Source organism: Melanerpes formicivorus, unplaced genomic scaffold (genome assembly GCF_026170545.1).
Source record: "Melanerpes formicivorus ecotype bairdi unplaced genomic scaffold, bMelFor1.0.p_v2 SCAF_17, whole genome shotgun sequence".
Taxonomy (NCBI): Eukaryota; Metazoa; Chordata; class Aves; order Piciformes; family Picidae; genus Melanerpes; species Melanerpes formicivorus.
The window spans coordinates 15,898,889-15,923,495 of NW_027142369.1; the positions used below are offsets into that span (position 1 = coordinate 15,898,889).

The 24,607-nt window shown below is 49.4% G+C and overlaps 2 protein-coding genes across 6 annotated transcripts in view; one reads left to right on the top strand and one right to left on the bottom strand.

Annotated features, from left to right (window-relative positions):
- The window catches only part of ATL1 (atlastin GTPase 1), a 39,857-nt gene extending 31,000 nt beyond the window's left edge, over positions 1-8,857 (bottom strand). For both annotated transcript variants that reach the window (XM_068149129.1, XM_068149126.1), the window contains exon 1: positions 8,723-8,857. In XM_068149129.1, coding sequence (XP_068005230.1) covers positions 8,723-8,756 — 34 coding nt within the window. In that variant the 5' untranslated portion in view covers positions 8,757-8,857. The remainder of the gene's footprint in view (positions 1-8,722) is intronic.
- A 13,350-nt stretch (positions 8,858-22,207) lies between these two features.
- Positions 22,208-24,607, top strand: part of MAP4K5 (mitogen-activated protein kinase kinase kinase kinase 5) — an 89,280-nt gene continuing 86,880 nt past the window's right edge. For 2 of the 4 annotated variants that reach the window (XM_068149124.1, XM_068149125.1), the window contains exons 1-2: positions 22,209-22,380; positions 22,731-22,934. In XM_068149124.1, the coding sequence (XP_068005225.1) occupies positions 22,827-22,934 (108 nt within the window). In that variant the 5' untranslated portion in view covers positions 22,209-22,380; positions 22,731-22,826. Of the gene's footprint in view, positions 22,381-22,673; positions 22,935-24,607 lie in introns of all 4 variants that reach the window. The other 2 variants (XM_068149123.1, XM_068149122.1) reach the window with 2 other exon arrangements.

Here is a 24,607-nt window from a genome sequence, read left to right on the forward strand (position 1 = left end):
CTTCAATCCATTCCCTCTTGTCCTATCACTACAAACCCTCGTAAAATGTCCTTCCTGGCTTTGTTTTAGACTCTTTTTCAGGCAATTTCACCCAGGGCATGTTGCACAGGAATGCATGCAGGTGGGTTTGGAATCTCTCCAGAGAGGGAGACTCCACAATCTCTTTGGGCAGCCTGCTCCAGGGCTCTGGCACCCTTACAACAAAGAAGTTTTTCATCACATTGAGGAGGAATTTCCCTTGTCCTGTCACTGGGCACCACTGAAAAGTGTCTGTCCCCATCTTTTTGCCACCCACCCTTAATGTTTTTACAAGCACTGATTAGGTGCCCTCTCAGCCTTGTCTGCTCCAGGCTAAACAGCCCCAGGTCTCTCAGCCTTTCCTTATGAGAGAGATGTTCCAGTCCCTTAATGGAACAGAATGGAGCATCCTTGTATGGAAGGGGCTCAGTTTCTGACCAGCAGTCCTGTGGGGATTCATTTGATCGGCAGTGATAGTGGCACAGATCCTGCTGGAGCTGTGTCCTACCTCAGCTGTTTACATTACAAACATGTCACAGTGCCGCTAGTGATATCACGAGCCAAGCTCTGAACAGACCTTCCGCTCAAGCTTGATCCCTCTGCACACTCTCCAGAGAGCTTCAGCTTCCAGGAAGCTTATCTGCCCTCCACAAAGAGCCCTGGCAAAGAAAGGCATCTCTCTGCAAGCTGCTGTCTCCCTTACACTTACTGCATTCAGCGTGGCTGCCGCTGTGACATGAGTTCTGCTCTCTCTGTTCATGCTGAACCAGCCCTGCCACATGACAACCAGCCAAGGATCACCAGCAAGGAGGCTGGGAAAGGCAGGGTGGCTTTGAGCATGCACCAGACACCCTCTCCTCCCCCAGACAGGCTTGTGCAGAGCTCTGCTCCAGCTAATGAGGGAAAGAGGGAAAAAAGCAGCAAAGCAAAGCACACCCAGAAGCCAGCCAGGGCAGAGGGGAGGTTGGAGAACAAGAAGCTGTATTGATCCTGTGTGAAGGATGCACAGCAGGGCACAGCTGCAGTCCAAAATGTTCAGGCTGCTGCAGGAGCCTGGCCTGTACAGCCATTAGTTAGCAAATTCCCTCAGCATGGGGCTGCCATTAAGTGTTGAGTCTGAGGTGCTCCCAGGAGACAGAGGCTCAGAGAGGACAAAGCAGAGAAGCCTGGCTGGGTAAAGCCCTCTCACTCACCACGGATCTGCAATTTGGCTGTGTCCCACTCTCTGATGGTCAGAAAGCCTTCTGAGCAGTGTTTAACCACAGACACATTCACCTCCCCTTTCTATATCTTATCTTACATCCAGCTTTCACTGAGCCACACAACCCTGCCTCTGCTGGGATTTGTGACACTGCTATGGAATTAGAGGACCCCCAGACCCAGGGAGGACAAACTCCAGGCTCTAGCTATCAGCAGCACTCACTAGCCAGAAACACCACGCACCCCTGAAGCGGCACTTCTACCTCCCTCAGCCTTGCTTTCTGCTTTCTTGTGCCTGGGGATGGTGGTCTGGGCAAGGCAGCAGTGAAATGGAAGGCAAAGCCAGAGCTTCCCATGCCCAAGTGGGAAATCACTTCACATAATGACAGAGTCACAGTCTGGTAGGGGTTGGAAGGGACCTCTGAAGACCGAGTCCAACCCCCACCAAGGCAGGTTCACTTGGAGAAGGTCACACAGGAACACACCCAAGTGTGTTTTGAATGTCTGCAGAGATGGAGACTCCACCAGCTCTCTGGGCAGCCTGTTCCAGTACTCCATAACCTTTAAATTAAAGAAACTCCTCCTCATGTTGAGATGCAACTTCTTATGTTCAAGTTTGTACCCTTTACCTCTTGTCCTGTCAGTGGGCACCACTGAAAAAAGACTGGTCCCATCCTCCTGACACCCACCCTTTGAGTATTGATCAGCAATGATGAGATTCCCCCCTCAGGCTGCTCTTCCCCAGACTAAAAAGACCAAATTCTCTCATTCTTTCCTCAGAAGAGAGATGTTCCGGTCCCCTCAGCATCTTTGTAGCCCTTTCTGTACTCTCTCCAGCATTTCCCTGTCCTTCTTGAACTGGGGAGCCCAGACCTAGACACAGTATTACAAGTACAGCCTCAGTAGGGCAGAGTAGAGATTGTGGAGAACCTCCCTCAACCTGCTTGCCATGCTCTTCTTAATGTACCCAAAGAGACTGTTGGCCTTCTTGGTCACGACGGCACTTGCACCTCCCCAAACTGGATGTCCAGATGCAATCACAGCTCTGCCATGAACCAAGGTGCAAAGAAGGCTCTTGATGTCTGTGGAAATGATGGATAAAAGACACAGCCCACAATGAACATCTCCACCCAGCAAGCTGCAGGGCATTTCTTAGCAACAGGTGAAGAACACTGTCTCGGTCATGGTCAAACTCAGCCGCGTCCTTCAGCAAGCAAGTGCAGCAGGTAAAAAGCCATGCTTGGAGGTCATTTGGGTCTTGTTTTGAGATCCTGAGCTGGGTGAACTCTTCCACTCTTCAGTGCAATCTGCTCTCCCACGAACTCCTGGGGAGCACCCCACTCCTCTGCACCGCGGGGTGCTTGCAGCAGGGAGCCAGGCAGGGTGGTGGCTATGCCTGCCAGGCTTGGTGACCGTGCGTTTTTGGAGCAGTGGTAAGATGTGGAGTGCACCTCCTTCCCAACAGCCCTGAGTCATCCAGCTGGCAGCGCAGCAGCTTCAGCTAGAGCGTGGCCAACTCAGCCCCTTTTCCCTTTGGCAGAGGAAAGGAGGAGATGAATGATTAAGCTGATAACACGAGTGGTTTGGGATCTTCATGCGTAAAAAGACTGCTGACAGAAATAAGAGTCCAGATGATCACCAGCCACCAAACCTGTCTGGTACAACAGATACACCTCACTGCCAAAGTCCAGCATGAAACTTTGGAATGACGACATCTACTACCACTTACATGGAGCTGCAGAGCCTCAGCTGGCTCTGAAAGAGCAGCAATGCCTACTGCTGTGACATTCCAGGCTGAGATCATCGCTAGCATGCTTCAGAGACACAGGCACACAACTGCCTCAGGAAGAACAGAGGCTCTTGTAGAAGTTTTTTCAGGAGCATCTCTGTGAGGAGGAAAATCTGAGAGACCTGGGGCTGTGAGCCTGGAGAAGAGCAGCCTGAGAGGTGAACTTCTCAATGCTCAGAAAGAGCTACAGGGTGGGGGGCAAGAGGATGGGGCCAGAGTCCTTGCAGTGGTGATGCAGTGATAGAATAAAGGGCAAACCAGAATTGTATAGGCTGGAATGTGGAACCACTTAGTTTGGAACAGACCTTGAAGATCATCAAGACCAAGCATTAACCCTACTCTACCAAGTCCACCACTAAGCTATATCCCTGAGCACCACATCCACATGGTTTTTAAACACATTCAGGGATGGTGACTGAACCACCTTCCTGGGCAGCGTGTTTCAATGCCTGACAACCCTTACAGTGAAAAAAAATCATTCCTAATGTCCAGCCTAAACCTCTCCTGGTGCAGCTGTTATACTGTTATACTGTGATAGCTTGAGGCCAATCCCTTTTGCTCTATCACTTGTTACTTGTGAGGAGAGACCATTAGCCACCTCATGACAGCTTCCCTTCCGATAGTTGCAGAGAGTAAGGCGGCTTCCCCTCAGCCTCCCTTTCTTCACAGACACACAGTGGAACTCCGGAGGTTCCAAATGAACATGAGGACAAACTTCTTTCCTATGAGGGTGCTGGAGCCCTGGAGTAGGCTGCCCAAAGAGGTTGCAGAGTCTCCTTCTCTGGGGAGATTCTAAAACCTCCTGGACATTGTGATCCTGTGCAACTTGCTGTGGGAAATCCCACTTTACCAGGGTTTTCAGACTAGAGGTCTTTTCCAATCCCCACCATGCTGTGACTCTCTGAAGTTTGAGGTCACATTAAACAGCTACATGGCTACCTCCATGCCAGTTTGTGTGCCAGGATGAGTTTACTCAAAGGCAAGGTGGGCAGCTCTCAGAGAGAACCTTACTCCCATTTGTGTTCATCAAAAGTGAGCATGACCAACAGGCCTTTATGTGTTTCTCAGGTACAAACACTGTGCTTGCTTGCTTACTCACATTTAAGCCCAGCCAGACTGGGGCGTGATATGATGACAGAAAAACATCTTTCAAGATGTCCCCAAAAGTCTCACTTTCTCCCCCAGCACACATTTTCTGCTCTGTTTGTCAGCAATCAGCTTCCCTCATTTCTGACATGAAATTATTCTTACCCTTTATTTGTTACAATTGCCTGAAAACAGTTTGGTAAATATGCCACCAAATCCTAGGATGTAGCATGAAAGGTGATGACACCCTGGAGAAAATGTTTGTGCACACAGAGTGCTTTAAAAGTGTTTCCCTTGCTTGGCAGAGTGCAGGAGCCTCCACCTCACCTGGGAAATTTGCATTTAGTTTTTACTGCCCTAACACTCAACTTTCCTTCAACAGATAGCAAATGGTGAGTGGTTTTGGCAGGAACAAAGGAGTTGGGGTCTCTCTAGACATTCAAGGGTGATCCATGGGACATCATGTGCCTCCCACTGCACCAGACTCACTCCCCTTCTGGACAAGGTTCCAGTTGAGGGTGCAGAGAGGTTAATATAAGGCCTGATGCCTGTGAACATCACTTAGGCCCTAAACAATTTTTACATGTGCTGTTTCTCACCCAGGGGCTTGGCACAGAGAATTCATCAAGACACTACCAGCTCCACACACTGCTTCCCCCTTCCATTAATCAGACACCCAGACAGCACCAAAGCCTCTTGTGATATGGACACAACGTGAAGAATGATAAGGCCACCATGGCACCACTGCCAGGAGGGTCAAGGCATCTTGGTTCTTCTCCTAAAAGGGGAAAAGCAGGCTGGTCTTGCTCCTGCTCATCTTGTAATGGATCAGACCACACCACTCAAAACCAGAGGCACAAAGACCAAGAATCACGTTTAGCAATTTGGGTCTCTAGCTTACAGTGTCTCTAGCTCTCAACTCCCAACACTTCATTTCCTTTTCTCATTTACAAATTAATAATTTGATTATGAATCTTTTCATATCTAGTGGCTTTTTGTGTAAAGTCCTGCCTAGCTGAAACATCTCAGCTTTCACTCTTCAGGAGGTTCCCAGCATTCATTCAGAATCACAAAGAAATGCCAGGAAGTAGAATGTGAAAATCCACCATAAAAGGTCAGAAAACAAATGACAAACAGAAAGGATGTTAGCTCTATTAGGTTAACACAAAAAAAAATGCTACCAAAATCATCATTTTCTTTCCAGTTTAACCCATTGCTGTGCAGCCTGGAGGCATGACATTGATGATCTCATCCTGGTTTGTGCTGGAAGGGAGTTTCTTCCCCCCAGAATAGTTGCTCAGACCTTCCTGGCAATCAGCCTCTTTAAGAGCTCTCTTAAATCTGCCATCCAGCTTGCAAATCCTGACCCAGAGGTATATATTTAACCTCTGTAATCCCTTTTATGCTTTTGAAACTGAATTCTTGACGAGTGGGTCATTCTGATTACAACATGGGCCATGATGGGAAACATGAAGAGTTTTCACACCATTTGTTCGACTTTATGCTGTTTAAAGGAGTGACTGGGAGCAGAGACAGAATCATAGAAATATGGAATCATAGAACTTTTTCAGTTGGAAGAGACCTTCAAGATCATTGATTCCAACCTTCAATGGTTCCTCTGTGATTACATCTCTATCCATATAATCATAGAATGGCTTAAGTTGGAAGGGATCTTAAGGATCATCAAGTTCCAGTCCCTTGCTCTTACCAAATGATACATCTGGAGCTCCCTCACCCATTCATCCAGCAACCAGCAGCAGAGGTGAGGTCTATGCACCACTCAGCACATTCAGTAAGAGAAGCTGAAATGAAGCTCTGCCTTATGCCGACCTTCTGCCCAGGGCTAAATCCTACACTGGATGCATTACACAGCCCTCCATTGGCTCCTGGGGATGTACATTTGTGAGGGCAACTCAGCTTTCATAGCTGACCAGAGGCAATTTTTTCTGAGTACTGCACACTCACTCCCCCTAATTTGCTCTGTGATCTTTTAAAAAAAGCAAATTATTTTCATAAAATGAAAGAGGAGAAAGGTTGCACTACGCAGTTGCCTCTTTTCAGGCCTGACCAACCAGGGAGTAATTAGGACAAAGTTTGATCCATTTCAAAATAGAATAATATTTTTAATGACCCACAAGCCCATTTTTAGCACACAGTGAGGACTTTCTGCCTTAGTTTTGAGTAAAAGCCTTCTTTGACAGGCTGAAAAATGGAAGGGTCACCACATGGCCTGATGTCATCAAACAATACTGCAGTCACTGGATGTAAGAACATCTTTCAGGGCAATGAGGTCCTGTTGTATAAATGCACTTTTATTGGGGGGGGGGGGGGAGGCTAGTAAAAAGTAAGGCATTTTCCTCTCTAACTTATCACCTGCAATGTCAACCAGACTGGCAAAGTGCTAAGAAATTCTTCTAGGAATAGGTTAAACCTCTGTGGAATGCATAGAATGGCTTGGGTTGGAAGGGACCTTCAAGATCATCTAGTTCCAACTCCCCTGCCATGGGCAGGGACACCTTCCACTAGACCAGGTTGCTCAAGGCCTTATCCAACCTGGCTTTGAACACCGCCAAGGAGCAAGCACCCACTACCTCCCTGTGCAACCTGTTCCAATGACTGACCACCCTCATGATAAAGAATTTCTTTCTAATAGCCATTCTAAATCTGCCCTCCTCAAGCTTAAATCCAGCACCTCTCATCCTATCATTACAAGCCCTTGTAAAAAGTCCCTTCCTGGCTTTCTTCTGGGCCTCCTTCAGGTAATGGAAAGACAGGGTATGATTTTGATCTGTGGATGGTTTGCAGCTGAAGGCTCTCACAGAGATCCATTTGGATCCATGAATGGTTCCAGATTCTTGCAAAACTTAACAGAGAATCTAAGGAGGAGTTCATTAGATCAATGACACATCACATTCCACTCAAGTACAGTGTTTGGACTGAGGAATGTGTCTAACTGCTCTGCAGGACCAAGGCTACTCTTTCAAAGATGATGTTTGTTCCATTTATATCCCTTCTGGCATCATTTGTATGTTCTTCTCACGCTATCAAGATCTGAAGATCTGAAGATCTGTACGTGTACGTGTGTGCAATACTCAACACACAGACAGGGCTGACAGCTCTGTGAGACAAAGCTGAGAATGTCAGCATGTTCGCTGGGAAGTTTTCCCTCCAGTTTACCCAAGGGTCTAATGACCTTCGTCAAGAGTCACAGTTAAAAACAACAGCGATCAAACGAGCATTGCTCATTTAATCCTCCCTCTCTTGCAAAAGAAGACCACCAACCCCCCTTCTTTTGTTCAAAGCACACGCTCCCGTTATCCAAATGCTTCCACAAGCATGTCCCTGAACTGTTTAATCATTATCATGGGAAATACTACACTCATTTACACAAATTAGAATGTAATTTGTGTATCTAAACATCAGAGCTCAGATCACCTGCTCTGCCTGATGAGACGGGGATACTGCAATAAGCAAGTTCGCATGGAATACAGCTGAGGTGAAATGACAAATCAGGCTCCTCGGCAGCCTCAAATAACAGCAAATGGCTGTATAAAACCCGATTTCTTACAAAACAGGCAGCATGGTACTGAAGGTGGCAAAGTGATACTCTGAATGCAGAAGGCTTGGCCACGGCCCTGGCTGCACACCAGGTAAAAGGCACCAAAAGCCTCTTCCCTTGCTTGGTGCAGCCCACCTGTGGGACCAGTTTTGGTTCCACTGGGGAAGTGGAATTGAGTCGTGGATCCAGGCCTGCCATAGGCTGAAAGAGATGGGAAGCTTTTCAGGAAGATGATGCAGAACTTCCTCCTCCTCAGCAGCACAGCGATGCTGCCGCCAGCTCCCGTGGGGTTGGAAAAAGGGTATATTTAAAATGGCCCCTCTCTGCTGGAGGGTCTGACCCACCAATAAAATCCTACAGCCTCCAGAAATGTGAAAAACCCTCCACAGGAGCGGTTTGGGGATAGCCGATGGCTCCGTCTGATGGAGAAGGTGGCGTGAGCAGGACTCCTGCTGCTCAGCTGAGGCGGGGTGGTGGCTGAGACGACAACCCCATTCCTCACCGGGACTGTGGGCAAGTGCTGTGGGAACAGCAGTGACAGGGCGAGGGGTGCCAGGGCAGGACGGAGGCCAGCGGAGGCTGCCGGGGGTGGCTAACCCCGTGTGGGGCGCAGGGCCGAGGGCGGTGACAAGCCAGCGGTGCCTCCTCCGTCCCGGACATAGGAGTTTGGGCTGGGGTACAGGGTACCCCCGCCCTGGCTCCAGACCCCCGAAGGGATGGGGAGGAGCAAGAAGGGGTAAAAACCGCCAGTGTAGCCCCACGAAAGGAGCAACGAGAGGCCGGCCCTCCGCCCCCACAGGCCCCTCAAGCCCCTCCTGGGACTGCCGAGCCCCCCTCGGCCCTTCCCCCTCAAGTGCCCCGTCCGCAGGGCAGCGCCGCCGCCCCGTCCCGCCCCGCCCCGGCGGCCCGGGCCCAGGCGGGGCCGGGCGCGCCCCCCGCCCCGCTGTGGAGCGGGGAACGGGCCGCCGAGCCGCCGCAGGCCCGGCATTGTTCGTGACCCGCCCCGCCCGGCTTCTTCGCTCCCTTCCCTCCCTCCCTCCACCGCGGGATTACCCGCCGCCGCCGCCTACCCCAGCTGCTCCTCTCCCGGCGGTTCCGGGCCATGGCGCGGCGAGGGGCTGCCCGGGCCGCGGCGGTTACGGGAGGTTCCTTGCGCGTTCCGAGCCGCGCTGCGTCTGGCGCGGCTGCCGCGGTGGAGCGGGGCGGGCGGGGGAGCCGGCGGCGGCAGTAGCATCCCCGCCCGCCGTTACGGCGTGGCACGGCACGGCACGGCAGCCCCTGGGGCACCCGCCCACGGAGCACCCACCGGCCCACGGGCGGATGCAACTGGGGGCAGCCAGGCGTGGGACATTAGCTGTGGATATTCGTGGGTCAGGCGCGGGCAGATCCAGGGGCAACCAGACCCCGGGGTATGTGGCACTCTCACAGGCACCCACCCAGTGAGGGGGCATGGCTGAGGTACCCAGCACAGCCAGGGTGTACCCTAGGCCAAGTCACCCCCACCAGGGCACTGAGCTCATGGGGGATACACATTATGGATGGGCATTCACAACTTGAGGGTAGGCAGGCTCTGCAGAAGGAGCTGGACAGGGTGGATTGATGGCATGAGGCCAATGGGATGAGGTTCAACAAGGGCAAGTGCCAGGTCCTGTGCTTGGGTCACAACAACCCCGTGAGTGCTCCAGGCTTGGGGCACAGTGGCTGGAAAGTGCCTGGTGGGAAAGGACCTGAAGGTGTTGGTCTACAGCCAGATGAAGATGAGTCAGTGTGCCCAGTTGTCCCAAGAAGGCCAAAACCATCCTGGTCTGGATCAGCAATCGTGGCCAGCCAGGGCAGGAACTAACCCGCTGTGCTAGGCACTGGTGTGACCACACCTTGAAAACTGGGTTCAGTTTTGGGCCTCTCACTCCCAAGAAGGACATTGAGGTGCTGGAGTATGTCTAGAGAAGGGCAGTGAAGCTGGTGAAGGGTCTAGAGGACAATTTTCATGAGGAGCAGCTGAGGGAACTGGGGTTGTTTAGCTTGGGGAAGAGCAGACTGAGAGGGGATCTTCTCAATGCTCTGGAATACCTGGAGAGTGGAGGGTTGAGTGGGTTGGGACAGGCACTTTTCAATTATGCCAGCAAAAGCACAAACTGGAACCCAGGAGGTTCCATCTGGGAATGCTCAGGCACAAAACTGGCAGGAGAGCAGTGATGCCAGCCTTGCGGTGGCCCTTGTGCCCTCAGCTGAAACATCCCACTTGGGTGCAAGGAGCATGTTCCAATACATTTTTCTGTGCCTTCCCCCACACTCTTGCCAGCTGCAGACTCACAGGCCTGGATATCAGAAACAGTTTCTTCCCAGAAAGGGTTTTTCAAGCCCTGGAAGAGGCTGCCCAGGAAAGTGGTGGAGTCCCCATCCCTGGAGGGACTGAAACACTGTGTAGATGTGGTGCTGAGGAGCATGGGTTAGTGGTGGACTTGGCAGTGCTGAGTTAACGGTTCGACTTAATGATCTTAAGGGTCTCTTCCAACCAAAATAATTCTATGATTCAGTTGTGCAAATCCAGGGAAAGCCTTGGAGCCTATTGCAATGCTGGCCACAAAGCTCATGCACTCCCACCCACACACTGCAGACTGCCATGGTGGTGAGCACAGTATTCTTCAGGATGCCAGGTTAGTGCTTGTCCATGCTTTTGATGCCAACAAGCTTCTGGTCAAATAAGAGGATCACAGGATCACAGAATTATTTGGGTTGATAGGGACATTTAAAGGCCATCTAGTCCAAACCCCCTATAGTCAGCAGGGACATCTGCTCAAAGTCCTGTCCAACCTGACCTGGAATTGTTCCAGTCTGAAGCCACAGCCTTGTGCTGCTCTTTGGAAGAAGAGCTGCACAGTGGTCGAGGCACGATCTCTAAACTGGAAATGTGGCAGTCACCAGAGGATCATATAGGCCAGACTCTGGAAGGATGAGCCCCAGACTGTAGCTACAAGAGCCGATTCTGGGAAATGCCTCTCATTTGTGTACTGTGGCCTGCAGTGGTCAGGGAAAAGATGGCCGTCCAGCTTTGTTGGATGCACAGACTCTGCTCTTCAGTTTTGAAAGTGGGAAAAAACATCCCAAAATGAACCAATTTTCCATTTCAGGCAGCCAGAGCTTTGTGTTGTTGCACTTCCATTGATAGGCTGATCCTTAATTTGTAAGTGCCTACTCCAATACTCTGTGACTGCCTCCCGTTGGCTTCCTCCCTGTGTTTACAGCATCAGAGCACAACATATAATTTCAGCTCTGAAGTGCTGGCTCACGTGGTAGGAAGCTGAATCCTCCTGCTGCTGGCTGCCAGGCACCAAGATGACGAGGAGCTCATGGCTTCAACAGAATCTCCCTTATGGGTTTTATAAATAATCCCTGAAATTGCACGTGCCTGTAGCTTCTTTGTTATGAGGGGAGATTTCTTGTGCTGGAGACTGTCAGAGGAGTTCAGGTAGGTTGAAAGAGGAGATATAAAAAAAGTAGATGGTAAATGAAAAAATTAAAGGAGCATAGAAAAAGAGATCTGTTAAATTGAAAGTCTAATTAAGCTGAGATGGGCTTAGGTCCTGTTTTGCTTGTTTCCTTTGAGAGTTGCTGCTTAGGTCAAGCTGGTGCTGCCCCATTTATTGGCATGGTTGGACTTGATCTTAGAGGTCTTTTCAAACCAAATCAATTCTATGATTCTGTGATTTTTTTGCTGTTTCCATTAGAATCATAGAATGGTTTGAGTTTGAGGGAACCTTCAAGATCATCTAATTTCAACCCCCCACCATGGGGAGGGATGCCTTCCACTCAACCAGGTTGCTCAAGGCCTCATCCAACCTGGCCTTGAACGCCTCCAGGAAGGGGGCATCCGCAGCCTCCCTGGGCCACCTGTTCCAGTGTCTCTCCACACTCACCGTCAAGAATTTCTTCCTAATATCCATTCTAAATCTACCCTCTTCTGGCTCATTATGGCACAGGGTATCAAAATGAAAGAGGAGCAGTGAGGTTTGATCTTGTGCTGTGCTGGGATAATGGCTTGCATGGATTCCCAAGGCTTTTTCCTGCGTTATTTCCTATGATCCCAAGTCAGGAGATTTCCTAGATGATTTTGTTTCTGGGGGTGACTCAGCATTTGGTTATTTTCACCCATCATCCATCCCTTCACTCCAGTGCTTCATCCTTCCTTTACTTTTCCAGTTGGAAATGGCCTTTTCTAGGAAGTATCCTCATGCTCTTGCTTCCCTAGTACCACATTGTTGAACAGGCACAGGAGGGAAGGATTCTTGAGGGAAAATGATGCTAAATAGGGAAAGGAGGAAAAAGCCCAAAAACCAACAACAACAACAAAAAACCAGCCAAAGAAACAAAAAAACCCCACCAAACCCAAACCTTCATAAGGAGACCATAGCTGGGGTCCCCAAGTTAGTGTCCCAGAAGTTAGAGAGCTGAAAGAAGGACATGGACCTGCTGGAGTGGGTCCAGAGGACCACAAAGATGATCACAAGGCTGAAGCACTTCTCCTATGAGGACAGGCTGAAAGAATAGGGGCTGTTCAGCCTGGAGAAGAGCAGAGTCCTGGGAGACCTTAAAACTGCATTTTAATATCTGAAGAGGAACTACAGAACTACAGAAAGGCTGGGGAGGGACTGTTAATAAGGGATTGTAGAGATAGGAGGAGGGGCAGGGGTTTGAAAATGGAACAGGGTACATTTAGGTTGGCCATTAGAAGGAAGTTAGTCACTATGAGATTGGTGAAATGCTGGAACAGGTTGCCCAGAGATGTGATTGAGGTCCTATCCCTGAAAGCATTCAAGGTCAGGCTTGATGGGGCCTTGAGCAACCTGATCTTGTTCAAGGTGTCCCTGCTCACTGCATAGGGATTGGACAAGCTGACTTTCGACAGTCCTTTCCCACCTGATGCATTCTGTGATTCTGTGAAAAGGCCCCAGAAGGAGAGAACTTGGGTTAAATCCGTCCTGCATACCACAGGCACGGCTTGCCGCGGCCATTTCATAATTCACCTTGATTCGACTGGCCCACTTACCCAGGCAGCATTTACAGTTGCTTTTCATATCCTCAGCCCTTCACAAACAGAAACCAGCCACGCTGTGCAATGCTTATGTAAGAGGTGGGAAAGGGACGCTGCAAAATCTCTGCTTTTTCTCAGGTGCCACCAAGAACTGGCTGGGGCTTGCTGCTGAGGGAAACCGGGCCATCCACACGAGTTTGCTTGGCTGTGACACAGACAAGGTGCTGTCTTAACCCTGGGTGACAGATCTATACTTACAGTGATTATACAAGGTTCATGAATGTGTTCTTATCTCCCTCATGGAATTACAGAAAGGTAGGATCTGGAAGGGATCTCTGGAGATCATGAAGGCCAACCCCCCTGCCAAAGCAAAATCACATAAGGCAGGCCACACAGGAACACTCCCAAGCGAGTTTGGAATCTCCAGAGAAGGAGGCTACACAACCTCTCCGGGCAGCCTGTGCTCCAGCACCCTCATGAGCAAAGAAGTTTCTCCTCATGTTGAAGTGGAACTTCCTAGGTTCCAGTTTGTATCCATTGCCCCTTATCCTATCACTGGGCACCAGTGAAAAGGGTCTGGCCCCATCTTGGCACCCAACCTTAAGGTATTTGTAAACATTGATTGGATCCCCTTTCAGGCTGCTCTGTGCTTAGAAGTCTCTCAGCCTCTCCCCTCACAAAGATGCTCCAGTTCCCTCAGCATCTTTGTAGCCTCTGTTGGACTCTCTCCAGTAGTTTGTCTCTCAAACTGGGGAGCCCAGAACTGGTGTTATAATTGCCACTTCTGCCTTTTTAGTCTTCACTCTTTCACTGCTTCTGCTTAATTGCATGGGAAAGTCAAAGGAACAGAGATTTCAACCCTGTGTAATGAGCATTGCAAGGGGACTTCTCCCAAGCAGTTGCACTATGATGTGTCAGTGCTATTTTAATTTCTGCACCTTTATTCTTGGGTTAAGAGGCCATAATTCCTAGCAAATACCAAAACTCACAGAAAAGGGTAGATTTAAGTCGGACTTAAGGAGGAAGTTCTTTACAGTGAGAGTGGTGAAATAGTGAAAGACGTTGCCCAGAGATGTGATTGAGGCCCCATCCCCAGAGACATTCAAGGTCAAACTTTATGGGGCCCTGAGCAACCTGATCTACTTAGAGATGTCCCTGCTCACTACAGGAGGGGTTGAACAAGATGACCTTTCAGAGTCCCAGCCTGATGCATTCTGTGATTTTGTGAATTCTTTTGGTTGGAAAAGACCTTTAAGATTATTGAGTCCAAAGTGATAAACTGGAATTGGCTTTCCCCCCATTCTTCTTGAAAGCTGAAGCCTTCCTAACATCTTTCTGTTTTGGGATTTTTTTTTCTCCCTGTGATATATTTAAGTGAAGCAGATCTCTGTTGCTTAGGAAATCCTTCTATTTCTGCTCTTCCTATTTCTCACCCCAAACAGTGTTATGACCGCCTACATCTACACAGGGTTTGAAGCCAATGGAATGATCTTTGCTGCTTCTGTAAACATGTCTGCTCACTACGGCTGTAACAGGGCCATCGTATTTCACTTGTAGAGGAGATAGAATTTCAGTGGTTAATTAAATTACTTATTTAATCAATCAGTCTGAAGGTACTTCCTTCTGGAAGATGCTTTGTAAACTGAAAGAACTACTTAAGAATATAAAAAGCCATGTAGATAAAGAGCCATCAGCATGAAAATTTCAACTAGACTGGAATAAAATGTCCCACTCTTAGCTGCAGGCTCAGATAGTATTGCAGAACCATCTGTGTGCGCCTCAGTGCTTTATCTGGCACCTCCCTTCCTTGCAGTGTCAGAGGCATTTGTTGGATGAGTGGATGTGCAAAAGCATCTCAATATGCTTGTTTTTTTCTTTTTTTGTATACCTCTGTATTTGAAGAATATTCTGGGGAAAGCAAATCCTTTGCTTTCAAGGTGTTCTCCCCAAGATGCAGGCTCCTCCTGCAGGCTTAATGCATCTGTCCTGGGCTGTATTTTGCCCTGATGTTCTGTTAATCCTGGAGCAGACAAATTGAAAGCAGAGGAGAAAACTAATTTATAGATTTTTTTTAAACTCATTTAACTCCAGTCTATTCCTCTCTGTAACAAACACTGAGACACACCAACATTGCAGGACTAACTGAGATTTTTCTTCCTTCCTCTCATTTCTCTTTAGAAGTCAGTAAAATCTTTTCAAAGCCTAACTTCCTATCTATTTCCAATATTGTTTTTAATTTGTTCTTATAGAATCACTACATTGTTTTGGCTGGAAAAGTCCTCTAAGATAATTGAGTCCAACTGTTGACTAAACACCACCATGGCCATTAAACCATGTCCCAAAGTGCCACATCTACATGTTTTTTGGACACCTCCAGGGATTCCAACTCCACCAGCAACCTGGGCAGCCTGTTCCAATGTCTGACCACTCTTTCAGTAAAGAATTTTTTTCTAATATCCAATCTAAACCTTCCCTGACACAATTTCATGACATTTCCTCTCATTCTGTAACTTGATACTAGGGAGAAGAGACTGACCCCCACCTCACTACAACCTCCTTTCAGGTAGTTGTAGACTGCAATTATGTCTTCCCTCAGCCTCCTCTTCTCCATACTCTTGGGTTCTTTCTCTCCTGCATTGATAGGCAGATTGATGCTCTATTCAAAACATCCTTCCTCACCAGTCTTTGTTTTTTTGCAACGTGGCTTTACTAAGTCCAAGTCAAAATCAGTGCATGCCAAGTTTGTTTCTAGGATTTCCCCTTGAAGATACACTCCGTCCAGGGAAATGCTTCCAGCTCCTCTTGGCAGAAACAACTGAATCCACCTGCCTGCATGATTCAGCAAGATACTCACAATCTGCTCCAGCCTGGTTCATGCACCTGAAACAGGATAAGAAGCCAGGTTTCCAGGCACTGCTCTGAAGTCCCCTCGTTAATGCTGCTTTTAATGGAATGGTCACATTTTCCTGCATCCTCATGCTGAGCAGTTACCACTTCACCTCTGCCCTCTTGCTCATGCACGTGGTTGGGAAGGGCACCCAGCTGGTTTCCTTCCTTTGAATGCAAACAGCACAATCAGCTGCAAAGTCTCCTGAGATACATCGACGTAAATAGGGTGACACAAAAATAATGTATAGCTGCTAGCCCTCCTGTTCCTTCCGTGACAAACAAATCCTTGCACAAGGGCCTCACTTAAAGCTGGCGTGAGGGTCTGAGCTATGTCCTAGTTAGCTCTCCTGCAAGGGATACAAGCTTCCTGACAACCTGAAAAAGCTTTTCTCTCCCTTAGTGTCTTTCCTCTTTCTCAAAACATCTCAGCAACAACCCTTAAAGACTGATGGGTTCTTGAGCAAGTGAATTCCCATGCTGGACATAAGAACATCTAACAGGCTTGGATGCCATCTTCTTCTTTTACCCAAAGCTGTTCCCTCACCTGTGTTCCTTGAACCTATCTTGCCAAGACCTCTCCCACTTTCTTGCTACTGTGACAGGGCTCCCTTCAGAGCCCTTTTACCCAAGCTCTGTATTTTTTGTGCATCCTTTGTGCCCACAGCAACTGTCACTATGGGTGCCCAAAAGGGCTATTCCAACAGTGAGTGACTGTCAGGTCTCCTGCAAAACCTGCCATATCCCTTTTACTCTGTGCCCACAGCAACTGTCACTATGGGTGCCCAAAAGGGCTATTCCAACAGTGAGTGACTGTCAGGTCTCCTGCAAAACCTGACATATCCCTTTTATTCTGTGCCACAGAATCATAAAATCATGGAGTTTGTTGGGTTGAGAGTGGTCTCTAAGGGCCGTCAACCCCAAACCCCCTGCAGTCAGCAGGGACATCTGCAACTAGAGCAGTTTGCTCAGAGGCCTCATGGGCAGGGACACCCTCCACTAGATCATGTTGCTCAAGGCCTCATCCAACCTGACCTTAAACATCTCCAGGGAGGGGGCATTCACAGCCCCCCTGCGCAACTTGTTCCAGTGTCTCACCACCCTCACTGTAAAGAATTTCTTCCTAATATCCAGTCTAAAATCATAGGGAAGTTACCTGCAGCATTTCTCGAGAGCATACGTGGTCTCCTCAACAACCAAGTTTGGTGTATGGCAGGAATCAAGAAGCAAGGAAAGCTGTAAGCTCCTGAGTTGTTTCCTGAGTCTTAGTCTTTGGCATTGCCATGCAGCTGATCCATTTTATTATTCAAACACCGTGCAGACGTCCCTTCCAACCCCTACTGTTCTATGATTCTATGACCTTCATGCTGCTCAGAGTTGTGGGATTGATGGTGACTGTGCAGGGCACATTTTGCTGCTTTTACAACTCCCTTCGTGCTATTGTTCAGTAAGAAATTGCTACAGTTCTGCCTCTACCGTTACCAGATAGATCTTGGTGTCTCATTAAAATAACTTTGTCTGTTTTCCCTCTTAAGACTACAATGCAAACAGATCACATTCTCTGATCCTACCTCATGCCTTATGTAAAACCACTTAACATTCCTTTTAAGGCTGGGACCCATCCAGATGAAAGACGCTGCATAAAAGCACATTCCTTAACATGCTTGACCAGAAAATCAACGTGGTCTAGGGCAGCAAATAGCAAGTGGGAATCAATGTGTGTTCAGGAGGACATGCCTGGCAATGTACAGTGTCTGTCTCGCACCCTACGCTTGCACAACTCATTTATCTCCATTTTTCTAACAAAAGAGCACAGTCCTGGTGCTACTGTTAGTTATGTACACTTTGCAGGAGTGCTTCCAGTAGGGACCAAGACCTATCTGGGAATCATAGAATGGTTTGCATTGGAAAGGACCTTAAACATCATGTAGTTCAACTAGCAGCTTCTACTAGACTGGCTTTGGACACTTTCAAGGATGGGGCATCCACAACTTGTATCGGCAACCTGTTCCAGCATCTCACCACCCTCATAGTAAAGAATTTCTGCCTTACATCTAATCTAAATTTGTAAATTTGTAAATTTGCTGACGACACCAAGCTGGGGGCAAGAGTTGATCTGCTGGAGGGTAGAGAGGCTCTGCAGAGAGACCTCGACAGGCTGGACAGATGGACAGAATCCAACGGCATGAGATTTAACACATCCAAGTGCCGGGTTCTGCACATTGGCCACAACAACCCCATGCAGTGCTACAGGCTGGGGTCAGAGTGGCTGGAGAGCAGCCAAGCAGAGAGGGACCTGGGGGTGCTGGTTGATGGTAGGCTGAACATGAGCCTGCAGTGTGCCCAGGCAGCCAAGAGGGCCAATGGCATCCTGGCCTGCATCAAGAACAGTGTGGCCAGCAGGAGCAGGGAGGTCATGCTGCCCCCGTACACTGCACTGGTTAGGCCACACCTCGAGTACTGTGTCCAGTTCTGGGCCCCTCAGTTTAGGACGGATGTTGACTTGCTGGAACGAGTCCAGAGAAGAGCAACAAAGTTGGTGAGGGGTTTGGAACACAAGCCCTATGAGGAGAGGCTGAGGGAGCTGGGGTTGCTCAGCCTGGAGAAGAGGAGACTCAGGGGTGACCTTATCACTCTCTACAACTACCTGAAGGGAGGTTGTAGACAGGCTGATGATGGTCTCTTCTCCCAGGCACCCAGTACCAGAACAAGAGGACACAGTCTCAGGATGCGCCAGGGGAGGTTCAGGTTGGATGTTAGGAAGAAGTTCTATACAGAAAGAGTGATTGCGCTATGGAATGGGCTGCCCGGGGAGGTGGTGGAGTCGCCGTCATTGAAGGTGTTCAGAAGGAGACTTGATGGGGTGCTTGGTGCCATGGGTTAGCTGTTTGGGTGGGTTGGATTGGTTGATGGGTTGGACACGATGATCTTGAAGGTCTCTTCCAGCCTGGTTTGGTTTATTCTAATAAAGGTTTGGTTTATTCTAAATCTACCCTCTTCCAGTTTGAAGCATTTACCTCTCATTCTGTCACTCCATGCTTTTGTGAAAAGTTCCTCTCCAGCTCTCCTGTAGCTCCCTTCAAATACTGGAAGGCTGCTTTAAGGTCTCAGTGGAGTCTTCTCTTCTCCGAGCTAAATAACCCCACCTCTCAGATTGTGCTCACAGCAGAGGGATTTCAGCCCTCACATCATTGCTATGGCCTCCTCTGGCCCTGCTCCAACAGGTTCATGTCTTTTGTGTGCTTATGACTCCAGAAATAGATATAGAACTCCAGATGAGGTCTCACCAGAGCAGAGCAGAAGGGCAAAATCCCTTCTCAGCCTTCTGCCCACTCTACTTTGGATGCAGCCAAGGATACAGTTTGCCTTCTGGACTGCAAGTGCACATTGCTGGCTCTTACATACTTTTTCATCTACCAACAGCCCCAAGTCCTTCTCCTCAGGGCTGCTCTCAATCTCTTCATCCCACAGCCTGCATGCCTGTAGTTGTGCTTGGGATTGTTCCAGCCCTGGTGCAGGACTTTGCATTTGGCCTTGTTGAACTCCATGACATTTGCAGAGGCCTACCTCGCAAGCCTGTCCAGGTTCCTCTGGATGCCATCCCTCCCCTCCAGTGGGCTGATCACACTACACAGCTTTGTGTCACCTGCAAACTTGCTGAGGGTGCCTTAATCCCACTGTCCATGTCACCAACAAAGATTGTTAAATAGTGCTGGTGTGGGGGTGGACTACATTTGGATTACAAGGTGGGCTCTGAAAGCTCACTCTTCACCACTGGAAATAACTAATAAAGGGTTTGAAGATTCCAATACCTGAAGGGGGCCTACAAGAAATAGGGGGAGGGACTTCTTACAAGGGCTTGTAGTGATAGGATGAGAGGGAATGGACTGAAGCTGGAAGAGAGGATATTTGGACTGGAGATTTGGGATAAATTCTTTACAGTGAGGGTGGTGAGAGACTAGAACAGGTTGCCTAGAGAGGTCATGGATGCCCCCTCCCTGGAGGAGTTCGAGGCCAGGCTGGATGAGGCCTTAAGCAATCTGATCTAGTGGGGGGTGTTCCTGCCAATGGCAGGGAGTTGGAACTAGATAATCTTGAAAGTCCCTTCCAACCTAAACCATTTCATGAATCTATGAATATGGGACAGGAAACTACACCTCCAGGTGGGAACCTAAGCCAGCAAGGACAAAATCATGGTCAATACAGAAGCATTTGCATTAAATTGCTGTTGTTAGGTGGCCCTTGGATCTGTAAGACATTCTAGGAGGCCAAGTAGCAGATGGTAATCTGCTACTGGAAAATGAAATGGCCTCTTTCCTGTGCTGTCATCTGATGGCTTGTCAAGAGCAGCAAATCAGTAGAGTGAGAAGCAGCGTTCAAAACATCAGCCAAGGAAGAGAAGCAAAAGGACACAAACAGCTCCCTATCAGGAGTGCCGGAAGCTCATTTATGGGGGGAGAGGTAATTGTTTTGTTCAAAATCACTTGAGGAAATACAGCTCCCCAAAGGGTAAATAGTTTCTTATTTGCTGGGTGTTCAGGAAAACTCACGTATTTATGTTGGAGAGAACATACAGGATGTAGAAGGCTTTCAGAGTACAAGGAGAAATTAAATGAGGATCTCTTTAAGTTAGCAGCCCTGTGCTCCCCTAACTCTCTGGCAGCAGGACAGTTTACATTTTGGAGCTTGCTTCTGCCATGCTTCATTTCAAATGAGCCCATAAATGAAATCAAATTCCACTATGCAATTCCCAAGAGCCTACACATGCTGTCTTTGAGTTTAACCTAAAGCAACACGGTGATCCTAGCGAGTTATGCTCTGCAGCTTACGCAATCGGCAGCCGCTGCTTCAGGTGCTTGCATGTGGGATTTCTAAATGTGCTGGAGTAAGCTGAAAACGCAGACTCCATTTTAAACCTAGAATCAGTACCCAGATACTTTGCCAACAGCCTATACTGGACCTGTGTGGGCTGTCTGACTGCCAAAGAGGCAAAACCCATTCTGGAATAATCAATCCAGGGCGATGAACACCAAAGAAATTTGTACATCTGGCATCCATTTAATTTCTTTTTCCTACCTAGCATTTGCAAGCATATTTCCTGCACTGAGAATGTGGGAGTTTTTGCACCTAGAAAATCACACCTCCTTTTGGGCACTGGTGATTTTACGTGCAGCGGATACTGCTGCTAATTCCAGCATTCCTCTATTCCACATCCCCATCTCTGGGTTTGCTACATTGCTTAGCACTCGTTTGAAAGACGGTACGTGATTTTTGCTCTGAATTTCAGCCACCTTGCTGAAAATGTTCTCCCAAGAGGGAAAGGCAGAGAATCCTTTTCACCTTGCAGTTTCTCAGGAACTTTTTTGACTTTAGGAACCCAAGCAGACAAGTCCCAGCACGTCCAAATTGACTCATGTGACTATCATTGCACTGGCTGCCCACAAAACTAAATACCATGGTGCTTGATCAGCCCATGAAAAGGATTACATGATGCTGCTGCAGGGTTGCAATAGAGATTGCAAAGGGTGAGATTCACTGACATGGGAAGTCCTATCTAGTGTGTGTCCCTCTTCCCCTCCTCCTCTCACACACATCAGAACCTCTCAGGAAGAATGTCATCCTCTGGCACTCAGCTGTGAGGAAGGTTTTGCCATGGCAGCTGTGATAATCCAAACCAGGATGTGCATGAGGGAAATGCTCTGGTGTTAAAAGATGGAAAGTTCAGTCTAGTGTTTGGGAGAAGCATGGAGCATAGAATATATATGTGGTGTAGGCAAGATGGAAGCTTTCCTTCTACCTCAAACCAGGAGACACAAGCCAAAAGCCCTGTCACCACACCTGTCTCTCCACAGCCAAGACATGGACCTGTTGGAGTGGGGCCAGAGGAGGCTACAACAACGATGTGAGGGCTGGAAGCCCTCTGCGGAGGCCAGGTTGAGAGTCTTGGGGTTGTTCAGCCTGGGGAAGAACAGGCTCCAAGGAGGCCTTCTTGTGGCCCTTCAGTCTTGAAGGGGCTGATCAGAATGGTGGGGGACAGACTTTTGAGCAGGGCCTGTTGTGACAAGGGGTGATGGTTTAAACTAAAAGAGGGGGATTCAGACTAGAAAGAAGAAATGTTTGATGCTGAGGGTGCTGAGACACTGTCCCAGTTGCCCAGATTGCTGGTAGATGCCCTTTTCCAGGAACTATTCTAGGTTAATTTGTATGGGTCTCTGAGCAGCTTGCTCTAGCTGCAGATGCAGGGTGAGTGGACTAGATGACCTTTAAAGTTTGTCCCTTCCAAAACAAACTATTCTGTGGGCTTCAGGACGTGGTAGCCCCAGGCTCACGAATTAGCGTGTGCACCTCCAGGGCGGGCAGTGGGGCCTTCAGCCCCGCCGGGGTGCAGCTCTGCCTCCACCGACGGCGCTCCTATGGCCCTTTCCGCACTTCAGGGCCCGTGGGGAGCACCCCCGGGCCGGCGGGCGGGCTGCTGGCGGCACACCCGATAGCAGCCATTATGACACCGGTTTTACTAACGCCCAGGGGCGGCCAGGGCTGGAGTAAGGAAGGCGGGCGGGTAGGAGGGAGAGCAGAGGGGAGGGCAGGGAAGGAAGCGCCGTGGCGGTGCCATCGGCCGCGCCGTGGCGCTGCGGCGTCGCGGAGGCCGGTGCTGCCCCGTCCCGACTCGACCCGACCCGTCCCGGCTCGGCTCGTCCGGCGGTGCGTGCCGCGGGGGCCGTGGCTGCGGCTGGCAGAGAGGCCGCGGCGCGAGGAGGCGGCGGCGGCGGCGCTCCCTCTCCGGCGGGACAAAGGGCTGTGGGCGCGCAGGTAGGAGCCGTCCCGGCCTTGCTGTGGGCCTGGCTGCGGGCGGGAGGGCTGGCGGCTGCCCCGGCCGGTGGTAGGCAGGCGGGCCGCGGCGGCTCCTCAGCGCCAGCGGGACGGGACCTCCCTCCTTCGTTCCCCACCTCCCCACAGTGGCTAGGAACGGTTGTTCCCTACCGGGTTCTATTCTTCCCCGTTGCCCCGGAGAGCCTCGGGAGTCGCTGCGGAAGGGGTTGACCCCGCTGCCGGGCCGCCGACAGCCGTGGCAACCGGCCGCTGCTTTGCCTTTGTCTCGGCAGCCGCGGCCCAGAGTCCGCTCTGGGAGCCCTCCCCTCAGCAAGCGCTTCCCGCCGCAGGAGCCATGGGCCGGCTGCCGCGTTAGGAACATTACCGGCCGGAGGAGCGAGGAGGAAAGCGGCCGCTGCTTCCCTTCCCCCGGGGAAGGGCTGGAGATGGAGCCGGCGGCGCGGCCGAGCGGGGATATCCTGAGGCGGAACCCGCAGCAGGACTACGAGCTGATCCAGCGGGTGGGGAGCGGCACCTACGGCGATGTCTACAAGGTGAGAGGCGTGGGATGTGTGCTCCGGGGCTTCTCCTCACGGCCAGGGCGTCAAGGGTCAGAGTGGCTCCTGAAAAACCTGCGGACCTGGGACATCCCTTCCAAGGCCTGAGGCTTCGCTCTCTATCTAACACTTTTATTACAGAGGGTTGACTTATGCTTTCAGTATACTGGTGCCCTCAGTGATCTCCAGGTGAACCTGCCTGAGCAGGGGGGTTGGACTTGGTGATCTCCAGAGGTCCCTTCTAACCCCTACCGTTCCGTGTGACTCTTAGCTTTGAATTGGTGAATGTTAGGGCTGATACTTCCCGTATTGCTGCTAAAGAGGGTGGAGGGTATCTATTTGCTGTACCTGCTTCCATAACGAATCGGTTAAAGCACCTGATTAAAAGGGTGCAGGTTTATCCCTGAGGTTAATAATAGCAGGCAAAAGGCACAAGCAGATTAAAGCTGTTCAGAAGCTGGAACAGAGTTTGCAGCTTGTGATAGAGTTAGCACTGAAAATCCAGTGGACGCTCTTGAAATGGTGTGTACGGGTGCTCACATTGCCAGAACCACAGCCATGGGAAACAGAGGTGTAGACATGGCGTGTTCCTCTCTAGGTGCTTCTCTGGGAGGTACCCACCCTTTCCCCAAATCCCAGGGATGCTCAGCAGCTTTAGGGCTTGGGTTTCTTACAAATAAAGCCTTAAAGTTTTCAGCAATACGTGTTTTCAGCTGCATGGGAAGAGTTGCAGTGATGCTTTACTTTGTTGAGTGTTTAAAATAGACCTGAAACAACCAACCCTACAAGAAGAGATGTGTTACTCTCCCACATGAAAGGCAGCTGTAATTGCTTGTGCTGGGGAGGGCTCTTTGCTAATGTTCGAATTGAAGTTTTATGGATGGATCCTCTTCCCACCACCCCTTTGAAATGGTTACTTAGGGCCCGGGGGAGTTATTTTTAACTTTTCATGGTGCATATTTACCTTCATTATTTTTTTTCTCCTGGAGTGCTGTGCACAGATTAGTTCATTTCTCTGCTAGGGAATCTTAGCAGTAAATCCCTTAAAAGAACGCTTCAAGTTTCCTAAATCCTAAACTCAGCCTGCCTTGAGCTTTGTTTGGGTTTGCCTACATAGTACAGGGCAACACGACAAGAAATAACTAGTTGTGTTGCAGAGAAGTGTTTTTTTTTCATGTCATCTCTTTGTGGAATAAGAAATACTCTTCTTCTTGTTATCCTGGTAATTAGTGGAGAGCTGTGCTGACATGTCATTGAGCTTCCGGTTCCGGAGCTGGTTTGAATGCATGGCTCTAGAGGCTCTGTGCCATGTAAACATATCCCCTTAAAAAAAAAAAGAAGGAGAAAAATCCACAGCTCTCTGTCCCCCCCTCCCCCTGCCATTCTTTGAGTTATGAAGAATGCGTCTCCTATTCCTGAAGCAGTTTCAGATAGGAGTAAACCAAAACTCCTCGAAGAGTGCCAGTTGGCAAATTTCTATCCAAGTCTTTGGCACTTATTTAAACGTCATTATGAGTCTTAAGACATGTCTAAAGTTAATGAGTTTAAAGTAGTTTGAGAGCCTGCATTTGTTTCTAGGTCATTGGTTTGCTCTTTGTTTTTATAAAGCCCTGCAACAGGGAGGAACTGTATCAAGGGAATACTCAATCAGATGGTACTGGCTGTTATGA